The 27550-nt window shown below is 43.3% G+C and overlaps 1 protein-coding gene across 3 annotated transcripts in view; it reads right to left on the bottom strand.

Moving 5' to 3' along the window:
* The window catches only part of KIF1A (kinesin family member 1A), a 3950406-nt gene that overhangs the window by 2561979 nt on the left and 1360877 nt on the right, over positions 1–27550 (bottom strand). For all 3 annotated transcript variants that reach the window (XM_069213666.1, XM_069213667.1, XM_069213668.1), the window contains exon 27: positions 5131–5249. In XM_069213666.1, coding sequence (XP_069069767.1) covers positions 5131–5249 — 119 coding nt within the window. The remainder of the gene's footprint in view (positions 1–5130; positions 5250–27550) is intronic.

Below are 27550 nucleotides of genomic sequence, written 5' to 3'. Positions count from 1 at the left end.
ACTTAGATTAACATCATAGGATAAAGTGGGTATTCATAATAAGTTGACAAACTCGGACTGGTTTACCAAAATAGGAGAAGTCGATATTATCTTCTTTCAGGAAACTTGGTCACGGGAGGGTTTCAGTGTAGATGGTTATTACTCTTTATGTAGCAGTGCCATGCCTTCAAGCTCAGGGTGGGCCAAGGGGGGCTTAGCCATCCTAATCTCAGTCACCCTTGTGGGCATCTCTCTAAGAATTATTAGGTATTCCCCACACTCCCACATATGCTTACTCAGACCTCTCACACTTTTAATTTGATTCTGATAAATTTGTATAACAATATTTTTGATGCAAGAGTAAAGGAGGTATTAGGGGAACTGGAGTTTGTCTTAGACTCTTTTACTGAAAGCCACAACAGGGAAAAACTCATTATCTTGGTAGAGGAATTCAATATTAAGCTCTGTGGGGCCAATAACCGCATGTGCTGTGGAGCAAAAGATAAGGATGGTGGTGGCTCGCCTCACTCTCAGCATTCTCCAATTGGGGACTATATAAATAGGTTTATGACAGCTAGGATTCTGGTTTTTGCCAAAGAATATACAGTCGCCACTTCATATCTTCCCACCTATTTGGGGGTGCTCTAAGGGAAGTGAGATTGACTTTTTTTCATTTCATCAAACATGACCAATATAATACAAAGTCATGAGGTTTAGGCCTCATGCATCAGTGATCATAACCCTCTGTCACTGATTCTAAACTTAAAATTGGGGAACAAGGAAATAAGTTGGGTAATCCTACCGGTGTCAAAGTCATAGTCTAAGGAGTTAAGGGTCAAATGGGACTCTCTGGACAAGGGAGCTTTCTTGGCCAATTTGGTGAAGGATAAATTGCAATGCTTTTTAATATAGACCTCAGTAGAGGACTCTACAACGTTGATTACTGATGCCTTCACTTCTCTATATGCAGCAGATGACAGCGGCTTGAGGAGAAATGGAGCGGCAAAACCACCCATTCTTAAGCTGGTTTAATTGTGAGTGCACTGTGGCTCACAAAACATTAAAGGAAGCCCTATCTAAAAATCCCGGTGTCAAAGAAGAGATAGTACAAACTCGCAGGGCATATAAAGCCATCCTGGAGGCTAGAAAATCTGAGTTGAGGGGCATTTCCTGGGAAGAGATGGACAAGGCATCTAGGCTGAGGGACAGTGCCTCTTTCTGGAAGGTGGTGAACCAGTCATTGTTCACCGACTATGACAGGCTGACTCTGGATTTGGTAATACTGGCAGAAGCATAGGTGGAGAATTTTGCTAATATTTTCAACCCTAGAAATTAAAAGGTTATTAGCTACCGAAGCCAATCTGATAGTCACAGTACAGGAACATACAAGGCTTTGAGTCACATGATAGATACTACTGACATTATTGACACCACTTAGGCGCAGTCCAGCGGGGAAGGGTCCAGGGCCCAATATGGACCTCTTTAATGAAAATGAAATGCTCTGGGTTCCCATTTTAACTAAAGTTTTCAAAGCTTCAATTAAAGGAGACCTAATTCCATCATGGCCAGAAGCCTTTGTTGTCCTCATTTTTAAGAAGGGACAATTGGAATTCCCGGGCTTGCGACTCATATCCCTCCTGGACAGCTCCTGAAAAGTTTAGCAAAGGTCCTTGCTGCAAAACATGAGCCTGGCTGGAGGAGAATCAGTCTCTGTCTAATGCCCAGTTTGGATTCTGTCCAGGGGTTGGCACTGTGGAGCAGTGCATTGAATCTGCAACTGACCTTAGGGAAATATCTCAAGGTGAGGAGAGCTCCATCCACCTTGTGTTCATGGACCTCTCCTCTGCCTTTGACATGGTCAATAGGAGGAAGTTGTGGGACTGTATGACTAGAATGGGGTTCCAAACAAGCTTAATTGGGCTCCTTTAAAGAATGCACTAGGACACTAATATTAGAGTTACATTTGGTAGATATGGGGAACTCACAGAACATATTATGTCATACCTAGAGGTGAGAAAGGAATGTGTTTTGGCCCCTCTCTTGTTCCTCATTTATATCAATGACTTGGATCCCACCCACCTGATTAGGATAGGGTAGGATCTACCTAGAATTAAGACAAGAGCCCTGCCAGTGCTGCTCTATGCAGATGTTGCTCTATTAATGGCAAGGGCCGCTAACGGTCTCCAGCTTGTTTTGGATGATTTTTATCATTTTATGATGGGGTCTTCATCTCAAAACAAATACACAAAAATCATTCATAATGAGTTTAGGCCCAAGAAATGTGAAAACTAGGACTTTCTTTCTGAGGGGGACAGGAATCCGTAGGGTAAAGTGTTTTAACTATCTCGGGCTTTCTTTTGATCAAAGCCTAACCTGGCAGAGTTTACATCAATCTAGGGCTGGTCATATTTAAAGAGCTGTGGAGGCAGTGTTCTCATTTGCAAAAAGGCTAGGCCACAAACTGATCAAAGAACTGACGGAAATTTATCAGAGTAAATTTATATCTGTTGGGACCTATGGTGCAGGGGTCTGGGTCTATAAAGGTCCTGGGCCAATCCAGCAGATAGAAAATGTTTGTGTGTCAGCTGCCAGCTGCTTCCTAATCATGCCTGGATTTATGTGTCTTTCAGAGCTGGACTTTACACTTGTAGGGTATTGGCTAAAGCTGGCATCATTACCTTTAGGGTTAAGTATCTGGGGAAACCCTGATGCCCAACTCTCAAAGGACATATAGGAAGATTGTCTCTATGGACAGTGCTCTCAATACACCCTGGATTAGATACATGAGGAAGAAATTTTGAGAGCTGAGCCTGCAGGATTATGCAGGAAATTGTGCAAATATTGACTGTAGGGCTATCTCCAAAGTAAAAGAGGCTTTTGGGTACAGGCAAGGCAGAACCTGCCAGGCAGCCTTTGATAATTTGTCTGTAAGGCGTGATTACAAACCAATCAATTTGACACATGGGTGTGAGCCCTATCTTTCCTGGTTTCCAAATGGAAACCCCAGGTTTTACTTACTAAGACTACTTTTAAGCCTATTGGACTTGATGGTTGCCTTTCCTCTGAACATTGTTGGTGGAGAACCACTGCCTAGATGCTCGTGCAATAACACTGCCAATCCAAGCACCTTGAACTTTATTGTATTTTGAGTCCTGTATGCATATCCCAGGAATCGATTTATGTGCCCTATTTTATGCTCCTTTTATACAAACGCCCATAAAGAGGCTTTTGAGAGATTTCAAAAGCTGGAGAATCAGAAAATATGCCCAGCTGTGGGAAATTTTGTTTGCCTTTCATTGTGATTTAGAAACAAGTATGGTCCATTGTAACCTTGCCCCCCTTGTTTTATCGGTATTTCAGGATCAGATCCTGATTTAAACTTTTTATACATTTCCCAGCTGTTAGCTTGTAACTCATTGCTGCCATGTTTCTATGTAGTGACTTCTATGAATCTAACCAAATGCTATCTCTTTTTTACTGAATCGTTTTGAAGTTTGTGATGCTGTTTAAAATGTTTTTATCATCTGTACTTTTATGGCCATGATCAGCCGAATAAAGCATTTGTGACTGACTGATTTGTGCAATAGTTTTGTTTCTTTTGTTGAAATGTTCTTAACATATCATTGGAAGTTGAACAGGTAAAGGTAAAAATAGATTGAAGAAAAGAAAAAGGCCCACTGACTATTCCCAAAGCGACAGAAGATGATGAGGATGTCTACTAACTGATGGCTCATTAATAAAGATTTATTAATGTGTTTTAAGTGATTATATAATGATCAGAGGAGTCAAACTGTTAAAGTTGCTTTTGTTGGACATTTCTGGGTGACGACATTGAATAATGACTTTTATGATCTATTCTAGACTTAAATCACAAAGTAATAGCTTTTCACTTAAAACAATTTTAATTAGACATTTACAAGTATGGTTATTAATGTGATTTAGTTGTGCTACATTTTTACGAATTTTGTTTAATATGGCTACTGTTCTGATGTAGTGTTCATCTTCCTACTGCTCATTCCCCCTCCCCCCATCAATGTCTCCCTGTGTGTCTTGTTTCCCCGCGGTCTTCGCAGAGCACAGGATACTGTGACGTAATTGGTTATTTTCCTAAATGTGCATGTATTGCAAATGAAACTTTCTTCGGGTTTTGAAGGTAGCTAATTCAAGGCACTTACACTGTAGCTACCTGATGTGGACCCCGTAGAATACACTGGTGTATGGGTTATTGTATGAAAATAGTTTCATATTGTTCCATGCATAGCCGGACAGTAACAGTACAGAAATGTCTGGAGTTTTCCTTAAGAGTGGCTTAGTGTTATGTACCTTATTACGGTGATTTGTGTTCTGATTTTCCTAACAGATGTTATCACTCCTCATGCCACAGTGAATTTGCAGTTTTCACTCTTTATTAATGCTAGACGTGTATAAAACACCCTGGTCTTGGGGGTGAGTCATAGACTTTTCCCTTTTTACTAGAGATGCTGCCAGTTTCCTTGTGACTTTGATAATTATAATTTTGATGACTTCCTTTTTTCACCAGAGACGGTCTCGTTTATTAGGGATTTCCTACTTTTTACTGGGGACTCTATTCATTTCTCTTATGGTTTTGCAGTTCATTTGGGACTTAGAATTATTCTGATTTCTGATTTTGATTATGTTCTCTGCATTTATATTTTCATGGTATTTAACATTTATTCTGTATCACTTGATCTTGAGATTTTCTAATGAAACCATTTAACCTTTCCCTGCTTTAGAGCTCAGTTATTGAGTGGTCCCAAATACGTATTTTATTACTTCGGCCTGGTATTGAGGAGGGGGTATCTCTTCTTGCAAGATTGACGGTGCTGAAGCAGAACCACCAGAGGTAAATTTTGGGGTGATATATACATTTTGGGGATTCTTAATATTTGGAGTCCTGCTTCCACAATGTCAATTGCCACTTCCATGCACAAGAGTGAATTCACGTCTCCCACCATACATACACAGCCACACATAAAGCATATACTTTTTCTCCCCTGCTACACTCTCGATTATGTTAGTTTTGCCGGGGAAAATCAGCCACTTGATGTAGTTCTGACTGTATGGTGGGATAATACTTTCAATCTGGCAAAATCCATAGTACCCCGTGGCATAGGAGCTACACAAACTTACCTGAGATTGCTTGGACGGCCACACGCAGAAATCCCTTCACTTCGCCCTTTTCATTTACAATGGCAACTCGATGGACTAGCGACACAGGGTACAGCAAGTTGCTGAGATACACAAAGGCCCTGATAGGAGGAAAGAAGAAGTTCGAGTAAGGAACGAGGGAAAAAAAAGAAACAGGAAGTTATGGCAAGCTGACATCCAGTGCACAGCTGGGCTAGAAAACACACTCCATACTCTAGGCAACAGAGCTAAATGAACATCACAACATGTAACTACGAAACAAAATCAAGGGCAAGGCAGCCAGCCAAGGCCAGCCGAGAGCACACTAGGCAAGCTGCAGCTGTATTCTGAGCAGGTGAAATAAACAACATGTAGGCGAAGAAAGCAGGGTGAAATCAACCTTTTGGTTTATGTCACAACTGAGCATAGGTGACGATGAAATAGCACACACGCACAACCACTCAGTCTCTCATGGCCCATTAGAAGGGAAGTGCATGTTGCTTAGAGCTAAAAGATGATGTCGAAAATGGATTGCCCTTCACTGAAACGAAGCAGTTGGAAATGAAGTATATTCTAGTGTGAGATTTAGAAACACACAAGACTGAAATTCGTGGTACTTATGGAATTCTGTGAGGGAGTACAACAGACAGAAAGGCAGAAAGATGAAAAAGGAGGGAAGATGGATAGTGAAGAGATGAAAGTTGTAGCATATAGACTCAAGGAAAAACTATATATAAGTCAAAGTGCTGTATAAATTATGTTGACATCTGAGGAGCTCTATAGTGGGATGTATGATAGTAGTTTTACAATACTTTTAGAATGTTACTTTTAAGTCTTGTTTATATTATAGTTTTAACATAAATAGGTTACTATATAAGAGTGTAATCCAGTGTCTGTATTCTGGTTGCTAAAATATTCTTCCCACAAGGTTTATCAAAGGGTGAGCCAATAGTGCTGATAATCTGGAGAGCTCCATCACTCATTGCTCAATACTAGAATATCATGGCACTTGAAATCTGCCAAAAGAAGATAATGCTTCAGGGTCTAGTTCCAATGAATGCAGCCAAATTATGTTTATTACTACATTCTCCATTCCCCCAACAAAGAGGGATATCTTACCCTCTGGAAAGAGAAGTCCAGCGAGGGTGTTCAGATATGAAGCGATCAGGTAAAGGGTGTTCAGGTAAAGAGTAAGGATTACTCCCTGGGAAGACCTTTTTTGTTGGGCCTGGGTAGAGCCTGAGATCAGAATGCTCTACCCTAATCACCCCACACAGCCTTTTCACCTACATTTCTTCTTGTGACATCCTCCACCCTACGCTAAACCTATTGCTTGTCTCCCACAACAATACTCTTAGATTCTCCTACTCCTTCCTTCCTAAAGAACACGTTACTTACCATCAGTAACACTCTAACTAATTGCAGACTCCTCAACTTTACAATATTTCCCAAGTGCCAGACTGGATCCGGTTGTTTTCACAGCAGTGCTCTCAGGTGTCGCTAGCATTGGCCTCTTTCAGCATCAGACATGACAGACAGAAACGCATTATATGCTCTACTCCTGCACGCTGATCCCAGTTTCTTGCTGGACTTTTTCTGTGCCCTAAGACGCAGAGCACAAAACAATTGTCGGTACCAGTGTGCAGATCCTTCATTTGAGACCTTTTAATATGGTAAAAAGAGACCACCAGTAAGATTGATAGTGAAGGTAAGCCAATTGCTCTTATGATGGTTACTTCTAGGCTCAGATTCCTCACCTTTAGAATAGATACTAAAGCAGTATCTCCCAAAGATCAAAGATCAAAGGTCCATGGAGTAGGCTTAGACAAGAATTCCTGCAGGACCAAATGATCTAAATGCCCTTTCCATCAGACCTGGAAGTTAAGCCAGTAGTGCTTTGTGAACATGTCCACTGACATCCACGTCGGGGCCTGACAAATTTCGACAACAGGCACTCCACATACCAACACAGTGGTAGCAGCCTTGGCTCTGGTGGAATTAGCTCTCAGATCTTCCAGCAGCTGCTTCCTGGACAAGGCTCAGCAGATATTAATGCAGAGGACTATCCACCTTGAAAAAGTCCCTTTCTGCACCCGCTTACCTTTCTTTGCCCCTGAGAAATGAAAAAAAAATTTGAATGGCCACGCAATGGTCTTTGGTACAATTGATGTAATAGCTTGGTGCAGCTTTGAAGTCCATCCAATGGAGTGATTCCTCTTTTGAGGGGTGAGGTGAAGCAAAGTAGACTGGGAAGGTGATGGATTGCTCAAAGTGAAAAGGGGTTACAACGTTTGGCAAAAAGACTGCCTTGGTCCTCAACAACAGTTAGTCTGGAAAAAAAGTAGTGTATGGCGGCTACACTGAGAGAGCCTGGAGCTCACTAATTCTCCAAACTGAAGTGATCGCAATGAGGAAGACAGTTTTGAGAGTCAGAAAACACAACAAGAAGCTGTGCATTGACTCGAAGGGGATGCCCATGAGGAGCATCAGGAACAAATTTAGATCCCATGTGGCATCAATACAGTTTGGGATGGAACATTTGTGTGAAACTTCTGATAAACTGCATCATAACAGGTAATTTAAACAGGGACAGTTGGTCTGACAAACACCAAAAGTCCTTAATGGGCAATAAATAACCTTCAACAATGCCCACTGTAAGAACTTACTGGGCCACACACAAAACAAACAATAGAACAACCAGCAGTTTGACTTGTTAGGGATCTGTGTTGTAGACTCCAAACAAGGCCACAAATTTGCCCCTGCTCCAGCTGTAAAGGTATTTTGTAGAGGGATGCCTTGCCACAAGGATGACATTCACAACCTAAGGCAGTAAACTGAACAAAGTCAACTGGTGCCATTCAATCTCCATATATGGAAGGGTAGATTGATCAGGTTTGGGTGCAGAATACTGACCTGCTGCTGTAACAGAAGATCCTATTTAAGTGATTGACTATTTGGGGGACAGATGCTCATGGCCAGAAGTTCAGGGTACCACACTCTCCTATCCCAATCAGGAGCCACAAGGCTGACTTGAGCCTGGTTGTTCCTGACCTTTAAAACTCAGGTCTGGTGAGGCAGAGGCAGAACCACATACAGGAGTCCTGTGCTCTACACTAGCCTGAATGCATCTCAAAAACGTTTCCTTGGGAACTCTAACGTGCAAAAGGTTTGACACTGCATTCTAGACAGTGGTGAAAAGATCCAGACAGAGTTTTCCCCTCTGTCAGAGATGGTCTGGGCCACCTTTGGAACAAACACCATCCATTGATCCTCCAAGCATTGCCGGATGAGCTAGTCTGCATGGAGTGCCTAAAGTTCACACAGACAGGGAAATATCCCAATGTTCCAGCCAACTCCAGAGGTGCAAAGCCTCTTGGCCCAGGACCTAGGACCCCACCCTGCTTGTTGCAGAACCACATGGCAGTAGTGTTGTCTATGAGAACCTGCACCAGCCTTTCCTTGATGGATGGCAGGAAGGCCTTAAATGCCAAGTGGCTGATCTGTAGCTCCAACAAATTAATGAGCCAGGCTTACTGTGGAGAATAGAGCCCCCTGATCTACACCTTTAACAAATGTGACAGGTGGATCCCTAATGTACTCACCAAAGAAGGTGTGCCAGATCATCATGGCCTCCTGTTTGCTTCACAACCTGGCTTTGCGACGCCAGGTGCCTTTTCTGCAGGAGGATGGTCCAGATGGTGGTGTTGTAGCAGCTGTGGAGCCTGTGGAGAGTGAAGAGGAGGAAGCCGAAGAGGACCAACAGCTGTGGCTCTACTCGTACAATTTCGCATCCCCAACCCAACAGTGGCACAAAGTCAGCTTTTTAGTGGGGAATAGAGGGGGGTTCTGCTCCTGGCTAGGTTGTGCTCAAGTCCTGAACTGCACTGTGTACAAGACAGCTCCCATCGAAGGAAGTCTTTGTGAAGGTGCAACTTCTACTTGTTGATTGTCAACCCCAACATGATTGGAGGTTTGCTATTGTCTAAAGGTGGTCTATGACTGACTGTGTCGAGCCAGCCTTCAACAGCCAGTCCTTGAGGTAGGGAAAAACGAGTATCCCCAACCACTGAAGATGAGCAGCAACCACAGTCATCATTTTGGTGAACACCGGAGAGGCGCTGGTAAGGCCGAAGCAGAGAACAGAAAACTGAAAATGTTCTTGGCTGGCCTTGAACCACAGGTAATTTCTGTGGGACTGAAGGACAAGCATATCAAAACATGTGTTAAGCAGGCCCAGGCTAATGTCCATTTATCTGGGTTGAGGGAAGGTAGAACCTGGGTCAGTGTGTAATTTTAAATTTGTCCTTCCTCAGGAATGCATTTATAGAACGAAGATTTAGAACAGGATGAAGTCCTCCATCCTTCTTCCGCACTAAGAAATAGTGGGAATAACATCCGGTTCCTATTTCTAAATCCAGAACCCTCTCAATGGCTCCTTTTCCTAGTAGTGCTTGCATCTCTTGACACAAGATCGACAAATGATCCTCTGTAAGCCACTCTTATGTGTAAGGAAGGTGTGGTGTGTGGGAAAGAAACAGGAGGGCATAACCCTGTAGGGCAATCTGGAAGACCCAACTGTCAGATGTGGCTGACTGCAACCCTGAGAGGAAATGTTTGATCCTATTTCTCACAGTTAGGGGGGCTGAAGCACTTTGTCTCTGGTGACCTGCACAAGGTCTGCATGATCCTTGCCCCTAACCATAATTGACCATGGTGAGTTCTGCAGTGGTGGCACAGCCTGCGGTGTCTATACGTCTATCCTCAAAGGAGCCTTAGAAGGGTCAAAACAGATGAGGGAACTGTCTGGAAAGAGTGGAAAGGACCAAGGAGGGATCAGTGGCCCTGGTTTCTAAGTGAGTTCAATGACAGAATCAGAATTTTTTTCCAAGTAGGCAAGACCTCTCAAAAGGAATATTCATGTTCATGAGGAATGCCTGCATGGCCCCAAAAAAGCCTGTGGCTAGCATCCACATGTAGCAACGGAGCCCCGCACTGAAGCGGATTGCTTTCACAAGCATGAATTATCTATTTGGCTCCCTCGTGGCTCTTTTGAATGGTTTTAGCCAAGTAGGCACTGAACTGTTTTGGGACTGCTGGTACAATTGTGCTGGCCATGTCCCAGAAAATGTGCATGCAACAGCCTAACAGGCAGACTGATTTCACTGTAATGAATGCCAAACTGACAGAAGAGAAGATTCACTACCTGAATGCCTGAATCCTTTTCAAATCACTCTCTGGATGAGTCATGAGAAATGCACGAGGATTCACATTGCTGGTAGAAGCATGGACACTACCAGACTCCCAGGGGTAGGATACTGGTGCTGATCTGTGGAATCTGGCCACCTGCCTGTTTAGTGGCAGGCAAGAGCAAGGCTTAGCTCACGTGCCCATAAGGGTGTCAGTCAGTGCTCATTAAAAGGAAGTAATGGCTCTGATGAGGGTGGCCCAGGGTGCAAAACCTAGGTAAGAACATTTCCCTTAATTTTAACAGAAGGCACCTGTAGTTCCAAGACCTCAGCTGCTTGTCAAATCACTATGGCAAATGAAGCACTCTTTTATTTGTTAGGGGTCCAAGGGGTGAAATCTGTCCTGCATCAGGGGTAGTATCAAAACCACTGGCCTGCAAATCCATACAGAAACTATTATTATCGTAATGTGATTGGTATATCATCCCCATCATTACCACTGTCATCATCAGACAGTGGCAAATAGCTGGTCCCATTCCAAGCCAAAAAGTTGATTGAACCTCTGAGGTTGCTCTGTGGTAAAGGAAGTTTTTTGTCTGAATCAGTTCATACTGGAACCTGGTGTGCTGGAGTGGAGTTAAAATGTAACCTTGGTCAGGTCTTAGACTGATTTGGCTTAGGGTTGAGTACAGAGTCCGCAGGAGACTGACCTCCAGTTCCTGCGATATTGGGACTAGCATTAACAAAGTAGGGTTTGGTGAAGGTCTTGGAGCCGGAGTGGAAGTCAGCACCGGAGGTGGTATGGCACCCAAAACAGGTTCCAGGGATCAGACAGTTCCTGTTAACGGTCATGCCCACCCGCGTTGCTGAAATCTTGCAAGGTGTGCTCCTCATGAACTTATATTGCGCTAGGGGATGCCAAATCTCGCTCGTCCTTGCCAAATTACCATTGGCGAAACGCACACATGAAAAAACCCTGCCAAGGTGCAGTTCTCAAAATGTGGCTGGAACTCCGCAATACAAGAATAATTCGAAGTGGTCAAAAATCCTCCAACTCCACTGGCGGAGCAGAATTGATTACCCACCTGTAATTTTATTGAGGCATGCTTCAACATCAATGCGCTGTCCACACCAGGGCAGTTAAGTACCAATCTGGCAAACTTAACCGATGTGGAAATTCCAGATTAATTTTTCTGGACTACAGTAAAGGTGCAGATAGGAACTAAAATATCTCAGGGTATACAGTCAGAATATCCTTTATTGAGTGTGTACACTGGATATGATTAAAAGCAAGCTGTTCATGGATATGCTGATGTGCTTCAGTGGTTCAGCTATCCACGAAATCCTCTCAACATGTTAAAACCAATGTTTAAGCCTATACAAGTCAACCATCTTCATCAGGGCTTCCTGACCACCTACCTAAGTTCACATTCCTTCCAAGCACATTGATGAGGCATAAAGCTCTCATATTCGTCTTATGGTTTTGCTTACAATGCCTACAGACATCAATGCCAATTCATTCAAGAATGAGGAGAAAAAAAATCTGTAACATAATATTAATTAAATAAATGATAACTGTTTTGCCTATTCCCTATTATTTTCCAAGCCAGCACTTGTGTACAATGCTAACAGCTATAAGTGTTTGTGTGTGTGTAGCGTGCTAAGCATCACTGCAAAATACAACAAGGCAGAGTAACTGTTCAAGAACGGGGGTGCACCTCTCCTGTAGTCACACACTAACTGTGTAAAAAACCCACTAGGGTTATGAAATAAATCACAACTAAACCAAAATTATGAGCAAAGTCAATCAATGGTCTTTGAGTGACTAGATCTATGAAGAGTGAAAAGGATATGGACAGGTGCTAGCTGCCCTGAGAGAGACACAAAAACATAGAGGGGCCAGGTGGTCCTCAGTGACCAAACACACACAATGTGACAAACGCTTAAAAGTGAAGTATTCACCAGTTAATGCAAAAATGACCTTTGGATAATGAGAAGGGCATAAGTCTCATCAGATATAGACATACACCAGCTTAGTTTTGGAGCTTAAGCATGCAAATGGACATGGAAATTGATCCAACTACTGATGAGATTTTACCTGCACAGTACTTGCACTGTACTTGTGAAATCTGTTGTTAATAAATAACTTAAAAGGGGTTTACATCCTGCCCCCTTGCTTGTCATTGGTTCCTGTCCTTACCACTTACTTTTCCTCTATTTTTACTGGCTGTAGCATCTAGTTCCTATTCTTCATCGTGTGTTTGCTCAGTGTCCCAAGGCCCAAGTACTGTTTTCATCGGCATTTGAAACATAACTACTTTTCTTGATGTTTTGCATGCCTAGTGCTTGCCCATATAGCTCTCATGTTGTCTCCCTCTGATAGTGAACTTCATTTGTCTTGTCAGTTTCATGCTGGCTCTTCTCTTATTTTTATTATCTTTGCTGTGCTCACACAGCCTGACTTTCATATGGCTGCCTTTCAAGACTTTGCCTTGTTTTGTTTGTCCAATGCCTTTGATTTAATCTTTTTTGCTGAATGAACAGCATCTGAGACAGCCTGGTGTCTTCTTTGTTCCCCTTTAATGACATGTCCCTGCTCAGTACAAAATGTGTGGGGGGGTTTATTTATTTATAAATACCACCTCCTGTTCCTTTACATTCACCACAGCCCCAGCTCACTGGTTTCACATGATGAACACATGATCTGTGACCCCTGCCTTGCAGCCTTGGCTCAAACCCTAAATGGTCTCAGTCATAAGCAGAATACACCTCACTTGTCCTTACCCTCACCTGTGGGCCGGACAGTGACCTAGTGATGTAAGCACATGCGTAGCTGACATCCTGTAAGGCAAAGTCAGCCCTTCATCCTACAGAGGTCAGCAGATTCCACTAATATTGATGACAGTGGCACCTTAAAACTATAGAAGTGCAGCAGGAAGCACTGTGTTGAAGTGCTTGTTCTACCCCAGAGGCCAATCTGCTGCCCTCTACTTGACTCATGCAAGCCTGATGCACCCCTGTAAGAAATTCCTGAGGGGCTGTCTGTCCGAGTCACCTGTGCCATAATACATTGCAAGCAGATTATGGTCTGGCACCACAGGAGGAGGTGCATCTCCAGGGACTAGCTCTCCATCCCAGGCATTACTGGACGGAGACGGCTCTGGACTCCAAGCACAGCACTGTAGTAAAATCCCAGCTGTGTCCTATTGCAAATACAAGGTGACCGTGTGCACAAAGAGACAGATCAAACGTATCACTTGTGTACCTCTTGTTTTTCGGGTCTAGGCGCTCTCCCCTGAACACTGTGTTTAAATGTACTTGCACCAGTTCTTTGCCACACACAGAAGCACAGTAAGGAGCAGGCGAGTAAATGTAAGCCTCAACCCACCTGGTGCGGTAATAGCTTGGCACATCCCCTGTGGCCAGGTGCTCCTTCACCTGATGCACTGTTGATCTCTACTCCCCATGGCCAATTCCATCTGTACAACAGTCCTCCTAGCTCCTAAAAGATGCTTTATTTCAAGAGCTATCCTTCTACTCTGCATTTCTCCAGCAACACTTGACTCTGATGTGCATGCGTTCCAAAGGTTAAAGTAGAGGGTACCCAGAGCAAGCCATAGCTTCAATTGATGCAGCAGGTGCAGTGGTACCATGGAACACCCAACCCTGTTTATTGCTTTATTTCACAGATCAAACTCCAGCACTAGGGTGCATTCACTGGTGACGTTACTGAGGATGCTATTAAGAAAAGGCCAAAGGTCGCTGTACCCTGGTGGGTCACTTGGGTAGTTGTTGTGTACTTGCAGTAGGGTGGACAAATGAGCGTTGTTTGCCCTTGGGTAAAGGGCATCCTACTTTGCATACTTCTTGAACATGAAGTTTTTTAAGTCCTGCCTAGGCAGCACATGCATCCTATCTCTTCGAGACATGCTGTATCTACAATATAGCTTCAAGCACTGCTTCTCTTTTTCACTGGTTCCTCTTACTGGTGTATGTAAATGCCGGCTTTGATTTGGTGAATACGCCTAGTAGTCCCTCCTTTTTTAGTCTCCCATGAGGACTGCACCTCTTAAATGTACTGTTCCCCTTCAGGTTATTTAGGATACTTTGAGAGCACTCTTTTGTTTTGTTGCCCTGCCTCTGCTTGTGTTAAGTGTTCGTGTTTTGTTTATTTTGTGCACCAACTTGATGAAAGGCTCACGGCTGTAGGAAAGTACCATCTTTCCTGGCATGTTACCTCCAAAGTTTGTCAGTGCATTTTTACTGTTTCACTGGGATCCTGCTAGTCAGGAACCCAGTGCTCATAGTTTATGGCCTATATGTCAGTATGTATTACTGTGCTGTCAGTATCCTTGACTGGGTCACTGGAGTCCTGCTAACCAAAACTTCAGTGCTCATGCTCTCTCTGTTTCTACATTTGTCACTATAGTATAGTGACTCCATATTCCTCTCAGGATTGGCATACTGGACCACCCTTATAAGTCCCTAGTAGATGGAACCTAGGTACCCAGGGCATTGTGGTTCCAGGAGATCCTTATGGGCTGCAGCATTTCTTTTGCCACCCATAAGGAGCTCATACAAAAACTTCTTCAGGACTGCCATGGCAGCCGGAGTGAAATAGTGTGAGCACTATTTCAGAGCCATTTTCACAGCACCAGGTAACTTATAAGTCACCTATTTGTCTAACATGCAGTTCCTGAAGGCTAGGTGCAAAGTTACTGTGTGTGAGGGCACCCCTGCACTAGCAGAGGTGCCCCCACGTTGTCCAGGACCATATTCCAGGACTTCGTAAATGCGGGGATGCCATTCTATGTGTGCACTACATATAGGTCAGAATTGTGAAATTTTACCCCCAAACTGATTCTGGCATTCGGGATCCAATTCCATGCACCCTCGGGAGCCCCAGTATTGCCAAACCAGCTCTCTGAGGTTTCCACTGCAGACCCAGCTTCTGCCACCTCACAGACAAGCTTCTGCCCCCTTGGGCCTTGGGCAGCCCAGCTGCAAAACATGCTGTGCACAGGGGTACTGCCTGGCTCCCTGAGGCAAGCCCCTACCTCCACAAAAATTGGACAGCTGGACCTTTGGACAGTCAGGATAACTTTGGTCCACCAAATGTGTTCCAGCGATCAGGCTCGTCGACAGGAGAGGAGTCCCAGAGTACTGGTTGTTGCTGCAGAGAGGTGCCTGCTCAAGCAGGAAAGTGACTCCGTCATTCCACGGGAGATTCCTTCTGCTGCAGAATGAAGACAGGCTGTCCTCAGAGTGTGCACAACCTGGAAACTGTTGCAGTTACTGGCAGGAACTGAAGTTACAGAGTTGGAGTAGCTTTCTTGGATACTTTGTTGCAGGTGTAGAGTTCCTGGACAAGTTCTGCGGTTGATCTGATGGTAGAAGGTGAAGCAGAGGTTGCAGAGGAGTCCTGCTGGAGTCTTGCAAAACTGAATATGAGGAACACCCAGAGGAGAGAGCCTAAATAGCCCTGAGAGGGGGATTGGTCACCTAACCAGGTAGGCATCTCTCAGGAGGGGTCTCTGATGTCACCTGCTGGCACTGGCCACTCAGAGGCCTCCAGAGTGTCCCCACACCCTCGAAAACAAGATGGCTGAAGTCTGGGACACACTGGAGGAGCTCTGGGCACCACCCCTGAGGTGGTGATGGACAGGGGAGTGGTCACTCCCCTTTCCTTTGTCCAGTTGCGGGCCAGAGCAGGGACTGGGGGGTCCCTGAACCGGTGTAAATTGGCTTATGCAAGGACTGTACCATCGGTGCCCTTCAAAGCATTTCCAGAGGCTGGGTGAGGCTACCCCTCTCCAGCCTGTAACACCTATTTCCAAAGGGAGAGGGTGTAACACCCTGTTTCTAAAGGAAATGCTTTGTTCTGCTTTCCTGGGACTGAGCTGCTCAGACCCCAGGAGGGCAGAACCCTATCTGTGAGGTGGCAGCAGCTGTAGCTGCAGTGCAAGCCTCAGGGAGCTGGTTTGGCAGTACTGGGTGTCCATGGTGCAGCCCCCAGGATGCATGGAATTGGCTCCCCAATGCCAGATTTGGACTAGGGGGACAATTCCATGATCTTAGACACCTTACACAACCATATTCGGAGTTACCATTGCGAAGCAACATATAGGTATTGACCTATATGTAGTGCACGCATGTAATGGCATCCCCACACTCACAAAGTCCGGGAGATTGGCCCTGAACTATGTGGGGGAACCTTTGCTAGTGCAAGGGTGCCCTCACACTTAGTAACTTTGCACCTAGCCTTCATTAAAGGAAGGTTAATGATATAGGTGACTTATAAGTTACTTAAGTGCAGTGAAAATGGCTGTGAAACAGTGTGTGCACTATTTCAAGCAGGCTGCAATGGCAGGCCTCTGGAAGGGTTTGTCTGAGCTCCTTATGGGTGGCAAAAGAAATGCTGCAGCCCATAAGGATCTCCTAGAACCCAATACCCTGGGTACTTAGGTACCATATACTAGGGACTTATAAGGGGGGTCCAGTGTGCCAATTGAAATTGGTTAATGAAGTCACTAGCCTATAGTGACAAATTTAAAAGCAGAGAGAGCATAAGCACTGAGGTTCTGGTTAACAGAGCCTCAGTGACACAGTTAGGCACTATACACAACACACACAGGCCATAAACTATGAGCACTGGGGTCCTGACCAGCAGGATCCCAGTGAGACAGGCAAAAATATACTGACATACAGGTAAAAATGTGGGTAAGATGCCAAGAAAGATGGTACTTTCCTACAGTGAAATCCAACAACGAAAACCAGCTTTCATCCAAGGAATCGAAGTGGGACATCTCTTGCACCGAGCAGGAACCCGCCGCTGTCTTCTTTGGTGCATTTCTGAGGTTTTCTTCCAACCAGAGAATCCACTTCTTCACCTTCATCCGGGTTAGCAGGGGCTCCTATTCTTCCTGGACTCTTCATCTGTTCTTGGACTTAGTCTCCTCTCTCCACAGGTATTCAGGTCCAGGAAGCCATCTTTGGTGTCTTGCAGTCTTGCTTGGATTTTGCATAAGCTTTTACCACAACTTCTAGTGTGTTCTGAGGAAACTTGCTGTACTTTACTCCTGTTTTCCTGGGCTATGGCGTGGGGTATTTTATTTACCTTTGCTGTTTTCTTACACTGCCAGACCCCCTCTATACACTACTCTTGCCTAGGTGGGAAAACAACTTTCGCATTCCACTATTCTAGTATATGGTTCGTGTTGCCCCTAGGCCTATTCTAGCCTATGGTGATTTTCACTGTTTGCACTATTCTATGTCTGTTTACTTACCTAATTTTGGTTACTACTGTAAATTTTGTGTACAATACTTACCTCCTAAGGGAGTATACCCTCTAAAGATATTTTTGGCCTTGTGTTTTGGCCTTGTGTCACTAAAATAAAGTACCTTTATTTTTGGTAACACTGAGTATCGTCTTTCATGTGTAAGTACTGTGTAACTACAGTGGTATTGCAAGAGCTTTGCATGTCTCCTAGTTCAGCCTTGGCCACTGCCTATAGCTACCTCTTGACAGCCTGGCTTCTAGACACTGCCTACATATCATTAATAAGGGATAACTTGATCTGGTATAATGTGTAAGTACCTTAGGTACCCACTGCAAACCAGGCCAGCCTCCTACAATGGCCACTTCATTTGCCGTGCTTGATCTTTTCTTCATGGCTGCCACAATCTCTTGTTTTGTTTTTTATTTATTTACTTTGGAAGCTGTGGCATGTAGCAGCTTTATTTGCCTCGCCTCCACCGGGCTTCTTTAGGACTTGTTATGAACAGCTGCAAATGCTCACTCCCGCTCCTTGTGTTTTTGTGCTGTTTTTTTTATTATTTACTTTGGGAGCAGTGGCATGCGGATGCTGTATTTGCTGCACCCCCACCGGGCTTTTTTAGGAGTTGTTCAGAACAGCTGTGAACACTCGCTCCCTCTCTTCATGTTTTTTTTTTTGGGTGTTCGTCAGCTCGTTTGCCGTTTCTACACTGCTGATTTCCCACCAATGCAGAGTCGCACTCCCAGTGTAGATCCTGTGTGCTGCCACAGCAGAGTCAGTGTGCAACAGCAGCCATGTCCTGTCAAAGCCCTCTCTTCAACTTTTATTCCAAGTCCCCTTCACCACCTAGCTGCAGAATCTCCACTCTCACTGAGGCCTGTCTCCTCAGTCAGGGCAAGCCTGGCTCCTATACTCCATGGGAAAGCACCCACCAACATTGCCACAAGCAAGGATAGAGGCGAGGAGTGGCTGTGAGCAAAGGTGATGCTAGAGGTAAGGCAGCGCGACCTTCCACACCCAGGTAAGTGCACTATTCAGCAACACCAATTACCTTTTCCCTGTGCCTATGGAAATTCTGCCTCTGGCTGTAGACTTGTAAAGGGTTCTGTTAAACAGCCTCTTGTTTGATTTGTCAACACACATTTCTCTCCCTTGGACCAGCATATGTAGCATTTCTCTGTTGGTTTTCTATTGGGCAGTAGTAAATCAAGACACTTTCCTGTAATAAAGTTGGTTTATTACAAGCCATTGTGTGTTTTCCCTTGAAGTAACTTGCAATTTCTGTTGCCTTCTGGTTGAAGTTGAATTTTGGTGTTTGCAGCTTGCATTTCTCTGTGTACTGTGTACGTACACATGCATGGAGCATCAAAAATGGTCCTCACTACAAGAGTAGGGGGATTGTTGTGAATTGTGAATTGGGTGGGGAGGGGACAGAAAAAAATACAGGGAGATTGTGAGACCATGTCCTATAAAACTGCATCTGGTAGAGACTATATGAAGCAGAGTAGGGTTGTGGGAGGGGATGCCAAATTGTAGATCGGTTCTGCCCCTTGATTATTTTTTATCAATCTTTTGGCATGCAGCAAGCATCTAAGCATTCCTCTAGCCTGGGTGTAAGACTTTCTCTGTTCACTACTAGCAACCATTTTTTAAGTCTCAAAGGCTTAGAAGATGTAGATTGACTTACATGATTGCAAACCCCTCGAAAGACGACAGGGTGGTGTCTTCTTCTGGTTTAAAAGGTGATTGGCCAGAAGAGCTTAATAGCTCTGATGGTTTGGTGCAATAGTTTTCCCACGCAGATTTCCTGATGACGGGATAGGGTTAAGTCACAACCCCCCTGGAAGTTTTTCCTGTTACTAGAACTGTATAGAGAAGACAAGGGTAGCTTTCCAGAATGTGACAGGTCTGCTGTCTAAATTGGTAATAGCAGACTGGTGCGAATTTGTAAACAGTTTTGACATACTTTGTTTTCAAGAGACTTGGCTAATAAACCCAATCCATCTAAAATGGCTTTAGAACTTTTCATACCCCGCCAGTGCCATCAAATTCAGGGAGAGCGAAGGGGGGAATTTGTATTTATATCTCCAATTCCCTGACAGCTTCCAGCATAACTATGTTGGTCCCACAACCCTTTTATCAGATTGTAATTTTCAGCCACATGTGTGTTGGCATTAATTAATTTCTATAATAACACCCTAAAGGCAGAGGTAAAATCAGTTCTGATACTATTCAAAAAGGATTTTGAATCTATCAAGAATGGGATCTATAAGGATGTGGTATTCCTGTGGGGTAGAGACTTTAATGTTGAATTATGCACCAAGGGATAAGAAAGAATAGGTGGCTTAAGTGAAAGTAAGAACGATGGGCATTCACATTTCATACACTTTCTCTATGGTGACCAGTTGAATCAGTTTGTTTTCAAAATTGATTTGGAATTCTGTAATGAGATCTCTTCCCCGCCAGTTCCATTTACGGATACATTTAATGGACAAGGGAAAAAATCAGTGATAGATTATATATTGATTACAAACAGACACGCCGGTAGGTTTGGAAATTTTATTACCCATACTATTGCATGCAGTGACCATTAGCCATTGAGTATAGACTTGAACGAATTGTCCAAGGATTGGTTAGCTCGGGTGCCACATTCCTATTATTTCACAGTGGGTGACGTGGATATTGCAAGGCATAATGGAAACACCTTGCAATGGTCTCAGATTGATTCTCAGGAGCTTTTCAAAAGTTGAATTGTGGGAATAAAGAGGCTTTTTAGAAATGTTTAGATATGGGCACTAGCCCTGCGGACATTATTGAGGGTTTTGGAGGATTGCTAGGGGCATTATGAATGGACTGGTGGTTATCAGCAGGGGAAGTAGTAATAATAAGAAAAAGGGGTGGTTTGATGAATCCTGTACAAAGGCCCATAGTATATTGAAATCAACCTTACATAAAAGCTCACGCTGTATTCACGAAATACAGTCTGCTAGGAAACTCTATAATCACGTTTTAATACAGAGGAAAAAATTGTTGAAAGAAAAACTGTGGGATTAACTGCAAGAAGCCAAACTCAGTAAAGATTCTGCCTCCTATTGGCGTGCAATCAATTCTCCATATCTTAGGCCAGACGACAGATCACGCCTGGAAATTGCAATTAGCGAGGCAAATTGGATCTCGCACTTCTCGACCTTCTATGCAAGTCTTTCTGATAGGCTATGTTTGGTAGATGATGAGGCCCCTGATAGCTGTTCTCTTGCCCCTTTTAACTTGCCAATTAATCTTGTATTTGCCTTGGAGGAAGTTATTACAGCTCTAAATGCAAGTAAAGGTGGTAAGAAGCCTGGGGCCAGATTTTATCCCTGTATACTTATTTAATTTAAAGCCAACACTAGTCTTTGGGGACCATTGCTTACCCAAGTGCTAAATACATTTTGTCAAGTTGTTTTTTTGGGGTCTTGGAGGGAATCTCTTATTGTGCCAATTTATAAAAAGGGGGACAGCCATAGTCCAACTTGTTACCGGCCAATCTCTTTATAAGACTCTATGATTAAAGTGTCTGGTCGTAATATCCTGGATAGACTACAAGATTGGGCTCAGGAGAAGAATGTCTTATTTGACCTACAGTGCAGATTTGGGGCAGGGGGTGGAGACTGTTGAGCAGGGCCATAATCTCAAAATGTTGATTGAGAAATATTGTGTTATCTAACAAGGGAGATTATTCCTGGCTTTTGTTGATTTGTCAGCTGTGTTTTTATGTGTAATTTCTTTAAAAAATGGTGGGTTATTGTGATGAATCTGAGGGTGGATCTACTGATTATACAATTCCTTAGGCAAATGTTTCAGGGATGTAGGGCTAGAGGGAGGTAGGGATTATCAAGTGAATGCACCCAACCATTCAACATAGAGAGGGGTGTAAGGTAGGAATGTATTTTAGCACCCTTACTTTTTTCTTTATATATTAATAGTTTGGGCAGTACATTAACTGCTGACTGTAAATGTTTGGCCCAATAGGATACCGCCCTATCCCTGTCTTGCTATTTGCTGATGATGCTGTGCTCACGGCACATACACCTCTCACACTACAACAGTTATTAATACAATTTGTATCCTATATGGAGGAATTAGGGCTACTAGTCAATAAAAGTAAGACATGTGCAATGAGGTGCCGGGAAGCATATCGAAATCTCACAGTATTATGATAAAAGGCACTAGAATTGATTATGTCAATTCCTCATCGTATTTGGTGGTCGTATTTGACCAGGATGGGTCATGACGGATGGCAGCTAAAACCTGGAGGTTACATTTCCAGAAAACTGTTACAGCTTTGGGTAGCTTTGCCTGCAAGCTTGGAAAGAAATCCCTAAGGGAGCTATTAACAGTCTATAAGGCTAAAGGTATGTCAGCGCCCATGTATGGGGCAGGCCTATGGGGGTATGTAAAAAATGAATCCCTGCAAGTTACAGAGAATGCTTTTTTGAAGTACCTCCTTTCTCTTCCGCAGAGTAGCCCATCTTATGTATGCCATGCTGAACAAGGGGCTTCTTTTATCTCAAATTTAGCTAAGATCCAGCTGATTTTGTTATGGCACAAGGTATGGACCTCCGAGCACACTAAGCTGAACCAAGAGGTTATTGGGGATTGTCTTAGGTCCTCTCATGTAGGAAGAGTACAGTGCTTAGAATATGTCAAGAACTTTATGACCAATCTGGGGCATAAAGACTATTTTTATAAATCTGAAACTCCAAAGACTGTAGAAAGTAAATCCTTGAAGAATGAGTGCTTGTCACATTTGGAAGCACTAAGCCTATCTGCAGAACTGCTTAAGCCAAGTGTTTTAAAAAAAAAACAGTTGACCTTAACTTCATTTGTCATGCAATTGCACTTCATGGAGGTGAGCAATGACCAGCACAGATTTGTTTAAACTAGGATTAGATTGGACATTTTTCACCACTTGGTGAGCTTTCCAACTACGAATGACTGGTCGTGGCCTATGGAAAGATGCCCATGTGATAAGGAGACAGACCAAAGCACCTTTATACAATTTTAATCGTTAACTTGTATAAGACAAAAAGAAAGTCACTGCTACTACCATTGTTAAGATACATGGATTTGGTACAATGTCATCCAGCCTATGTGTTTTTACAATCTTTGCCAACTATTTATATTTGTAATGTTATGTCTAAGTTTTTATGAGCTATTTTAAGGCATAGAAAGATGATACATTTTTAGGAGCGTGGGAGTTAGTTTATATTCTAGTTGTAAATTAATTGGTTTTCTTTTCTTACCTATTTATTACAGTTTTTATTGTGTGCTTTTATGATTTTAACAAAAAATGTAATAAAGCTGATTTGATTTGATTCTGCTGTCATAGCCAATAGGGGAGTCATGTGTAGACGAGCAAATGCTCTTGAGAGATCACCTTGCTTTATTTAAGGCGAATAGGCTGTGTTAAAGAAAATAAGTTGCTTCTATACCTGTTCTCCACAGGCTGCATCTAAAAAAAGAAAATACAGTCTTATGTATTGCCAAGCTTTCTGAGGACACACAACTATCTTATTTTCTGCCCTTGCCCACTTGTATAAACCCTCTGGCTCCATGCTCATTTATTGTTCTCCCCACCACCTCCTGCTGCTCCCCACTCATACGGTGACTGCCCCTTATTGCTTCTTGGTAGCTCCCCCATCCTAAAGCATTGTATTACCTACTTGCCTCCTCTGTTGCGTTCTCCCTGATTTTTGTTTGTTTTAACCCTCCCATACCCCCCTGCTCACCAAGATCCTTTGTGATTCTCTTTCACCTTCACCCCCTTCCTTGGCTGCTCCTCGCTCCAGCAGTGACTATTCTCAACACCACCTCTCCTCCATGAGTGCCCAACCCCTCACCATCACGTTGATTAAAGGATAATAATGCCCAGGATTGCTGGGTCCTAAAAAACGTTGATGGTTCCAGTGCTCACACTGCCATGTTTTTTTGTTTACATTATTAATGTTCTAGTAAGAGTAGTACAGTCATGTCTCTGCTCTGCAACTAGCACTTATATAAAAGAAGCTCAGCCTGGAAGACATGCATTGTGTGGTGTATTCTACACATAAAACACTTAGAAATGAATTAATATAATCTGTAGAGGTTAAGCTGTGATTAATGGTTATTTTAGTTCCTCTTGCCCCTTGTTCTGTGCCATAAGTGGTGACTTGAAAAAAGGACATCCCTTATGCCAGAAGTAGGGAAGAATCTCCATGTCTGTATCATAATAGGCTGCAAGTCACATGGCTTTACTGCACACTGAACATGCTCTAACATATACCTTTCACCCATGCCTCCCCAATGAGAGACTCAGGCAAATAGGCAAAGGAACCCACCAGGGCCCCACTGTTTCCTTAAGCCCACCTGTCTCATATTGGATGGTGCATATTTGACTTAAAACATTTTTTTTTTTTTTTAAATGTCTAGAAACATTCATAATTGAATCAAGACTGCTATGAAATGCAACCCATATGCAGATGTCTGGTACTCCTCAACTCCCCAAAATGCTCCCATCTCATAATTAGCAAGCTCTACTAAGTGTAAATTGCCACCCCAAAGGCCACACACACAATCAGAAGCAGCAGGGAAACACTGAGTTTAAGCCTGTGGACTGAGAGGCTACAAGCAAGATGGAGTAAACCTTTCAGCTGAATTGCGGGGACCAACCAGGAGATACAGGACAACTTCTGCTGCAAGTAAAAACAATGATAGCATACATCTTTTAATTTTTTTTTTCCATTATAGGTGTTGCACAGGGAAGCCAAGTTTCTGTTTTTCCTGGTCTGAAAAATGGTTGCTTCTTTTATGGTTTGAACAAAGCAGTGTGTTAGCTTAGCCTCACAGTGACTTAGTTTAGCATGCTGAAGATCACCTGGAAATCAGCATTTACTAAAAATATACAAATAAAATCTATTGTTTGAACCAAGAGTTTGCCATGGGTTAAAGGTCAGCAACATGCTTTGAATGTGCTTTTAAAAGCCCTGAGCAACAGGACCGAGGCGGGGGGGGGGGGGGGAGGTACAGAAAGAAAACTGTATGTGTTTAGTGCAAGAGTTGATTAGGAATTATTTCTTATATGCTTTGAGCAGTTCTGTAAATGGCTTATGTAAAAGTGGAAATTTTGACAAGCCAGCCCTCGGTAGCAGCCTGTAATTAAGATAATGGAAGCGTAAAATAGAGGTGTCAGAGGGACAGCTATTTCTTTTAATGGCAAGGGGCTCAAGCACCTCTGTTGCCTTTTAGGGAACGGTCACTGAAGCATGTTGTTTGTTTCACGGATACAGGAAGGACAGTTTTGGCTAGGGGTGTAGTCTCAAAGGATGCACACTTCCAGCCACAGACATACAACAGCTAGGGTCATGTAAAAACCCGGAGGTAGATCTCATGCTAAGCAAACCAAAATCAAGTCGTCTTCCCTTAAAGAAGAAGAAGAAACCCACGGTTCCAGACCTACAAACCATCCCTTTATATCTAGCCTTAAAAAACACAGTTACAGCAGAGCCAGGTTCACATAATCTTCATGCAGGTAAATGTTCAGCAGCTGTGAGGGTGAATGCCACTGTGTTCCCCAGAGGATCCCCAAAACAGACTATAAATATCTCTCATAAACTTTGGGACGAAGGGTTTGAAAAGGATCATCCCGTACAGTATTCTGCATATATAGAGCTTCTCAGGGGGCTAACCAGTGAGCCACAAACCCATATAAAAATCTAATGATCCTTGATGAAGGGCTTGAAAGTGATAATTCCCAAAGGAATACGCCTTATGTAGGTATAGGGTTTCTCAATGCTCTGATAGGGGAGCCAGCAAGTTCTGAAACACCAGCTGAAGCCACAGCTGTTCAAAGTGTTCCTTCTAATGTAGACCCCGAGGGGCAGCAGCCACCTCTTCCCAGCCCCAGCATTTCCTACTCCTCTACCCCGCAGAGCTATTATGATCAACATTTAAATTGACCATATCCTTGCTCACCAGCTACACCTCTAGGTGCATAAGATTCCACCAGCCCTGTGACAAGTGTAAAACCTCTATCACCCTCCTCAACATATGCCAACAGTATTACAGGATGGAGCGGATGTCATAATCAGAGCTTATAGTAGCAAGGCGTCCTCAGGAGCAGCCGTTGGATACTCCACTTGGTGTTTGGATTGTGAACCTTTTTTTTTATCCCCCCCAATTCCAGACCTTCAGAAAGGTGTTAGTGGTTGTCACCTGAGAGCGGTGCTCAGGGACATTCAGGATATATATGCCCCACCCCTACCATCACAGATAACGCCCCAGAATATGTGTTTTTAGCCCAAAAAGCTGTACTAGGGCCATATGTGAAAGACATGCACCAGTTTGTCAGAAAACTAAAATCCAATCTGAACTCTAATGCCATAAAACTGTGGAAGACAGAAACCGAGAACAGACCCTTGAGAGATGTGCAGAGGGAGATAATCCAGAGGGTATAACCTGATGGTCCATGACTCAAAAGGGTATGACTCGTTCTTTATTTTGCAAAATATGATTTTTGAAAAAATACTTGTAGAGCTCATCACCCAGAGCTCCAAACAGATGCTGCTAATGGCTGTACTTTACATATAAGGTTCATACATAATTTGCATTTTCTGCCTATGAAATTGAGCAAGTTGCCAAAAGCCTTTTGTTTTCCAGATTGTAAAGGTTATTACCCCCACTTTTTTAACACATGGGTGAATCAGAATTATGAGGGCCCCATGCCTCCCCCCAACAACTACGGTGTTGAGTGTCTGATGCCGGAGGTGAAAGAGTTTTCTATAGTGATAATGTGAAAATCAACAAAAGAAGTTTAATTTTCAAACCAAACTGAAAGTGTACTGTCAGGAAGATGTAATGATCTCAAGAAAGCTTGCAATCTCTTCAGAGACATTTATGTAGAGATGACAAAACAAGAAAAGGTTCTGAAACCCAATACCACCAAGATGACATAATCCATAGAGTACATCGACCCTTTTCAACTCGTCACACTGGCTTTCATGTGAATGTCTATCTACAAGCATATGTTTTTACAACCTTAAAGCACAGCTCTGCTGCCACCCGACCTCTATAATGGTAAGCAGAAGTGTTGTCCTACTCACTCTATTCAATGGCTCAAGCACGCCTCTGACAAGGAAAACATCTTCATCCAACACACCTTACAGGGTGGTGAATACGTGTGGGTCATTATTTCTTAGATGGGTATGCTATAATTAACTGTGTGCCAACAGCCTTTGAATACAATGGTTGCTTTTACCATGGTTGTTTCCACTGCAACAAACCCCACAAATGTAATAACCTGGTGTGCACCAAATTCGAACATTTGCACATGCTTACTCTGTTAAGGGCGCAATATGTTGAAAACTGTGGTTTTCTTCTGAGATCCCTCTGGAAGCATGAGTGGCTAGATATGTTAACATCAGATGCAGAACTCTGCTCCTTCAATAAGAGCAATGAGTTACCCAAATCTTTGGAGCCCTGCGACATCTTATTTGGGGATCGTACAAATGCTATACAGTTGTACAGGGCTGTGGGAGAGGGTGAGAAAATACTTTTCTACTATTTCACAAGTCTGTATCCATTTGCTAACAAGATGAAGTTAAACCCCATAGGTAACACCAGTATTGTATATAAGAAATTTATAGCCAATGACAAATTCTTTGGGTTAGTTCAATTATCAAGTCTACTCACCCCAAAGGCTTTACTTTCCCTTACTACAGTACAGATTTGATGGTAAGCTAATGTTACCCCTGTGTCAAACATGCGCTGAAAGTAAAAAGACTAGTGAGTGCAGACACACTAAGACACAAAGGTTGCTCAACAGTACCTGGTGTAGCATTGAGGTACAGTCGGCCCTAGAGAAAGGATACTGACTTAGAAAAATAGATGTAATTTGGCACTTTGAGAGGACTACAATCCAACTCTTTTCAGAGTATATTACCT

The sequence above is a fragment of the Pleurodeles waltl genome, chromosome 11 (assembly GCF_031143425.1).
Source record: "Pleurodeles waltl isolate 20211129_DDA chromosome 11, aPleWal1.hap1.20221129, whole genome shotgun sequence".
NCBI classification, from domain to species: Eukaryota; Metazoa; Chordata; class Amphibia; order Caudata; family Salamandridae; genus Pleurodeles; species Pleurodeles waltl.
The sequence above is the reverse complement of the archived record's forward strand: the minus strand, read 5'-3'. Positions and strand labels throughout refer to the sequence as shown.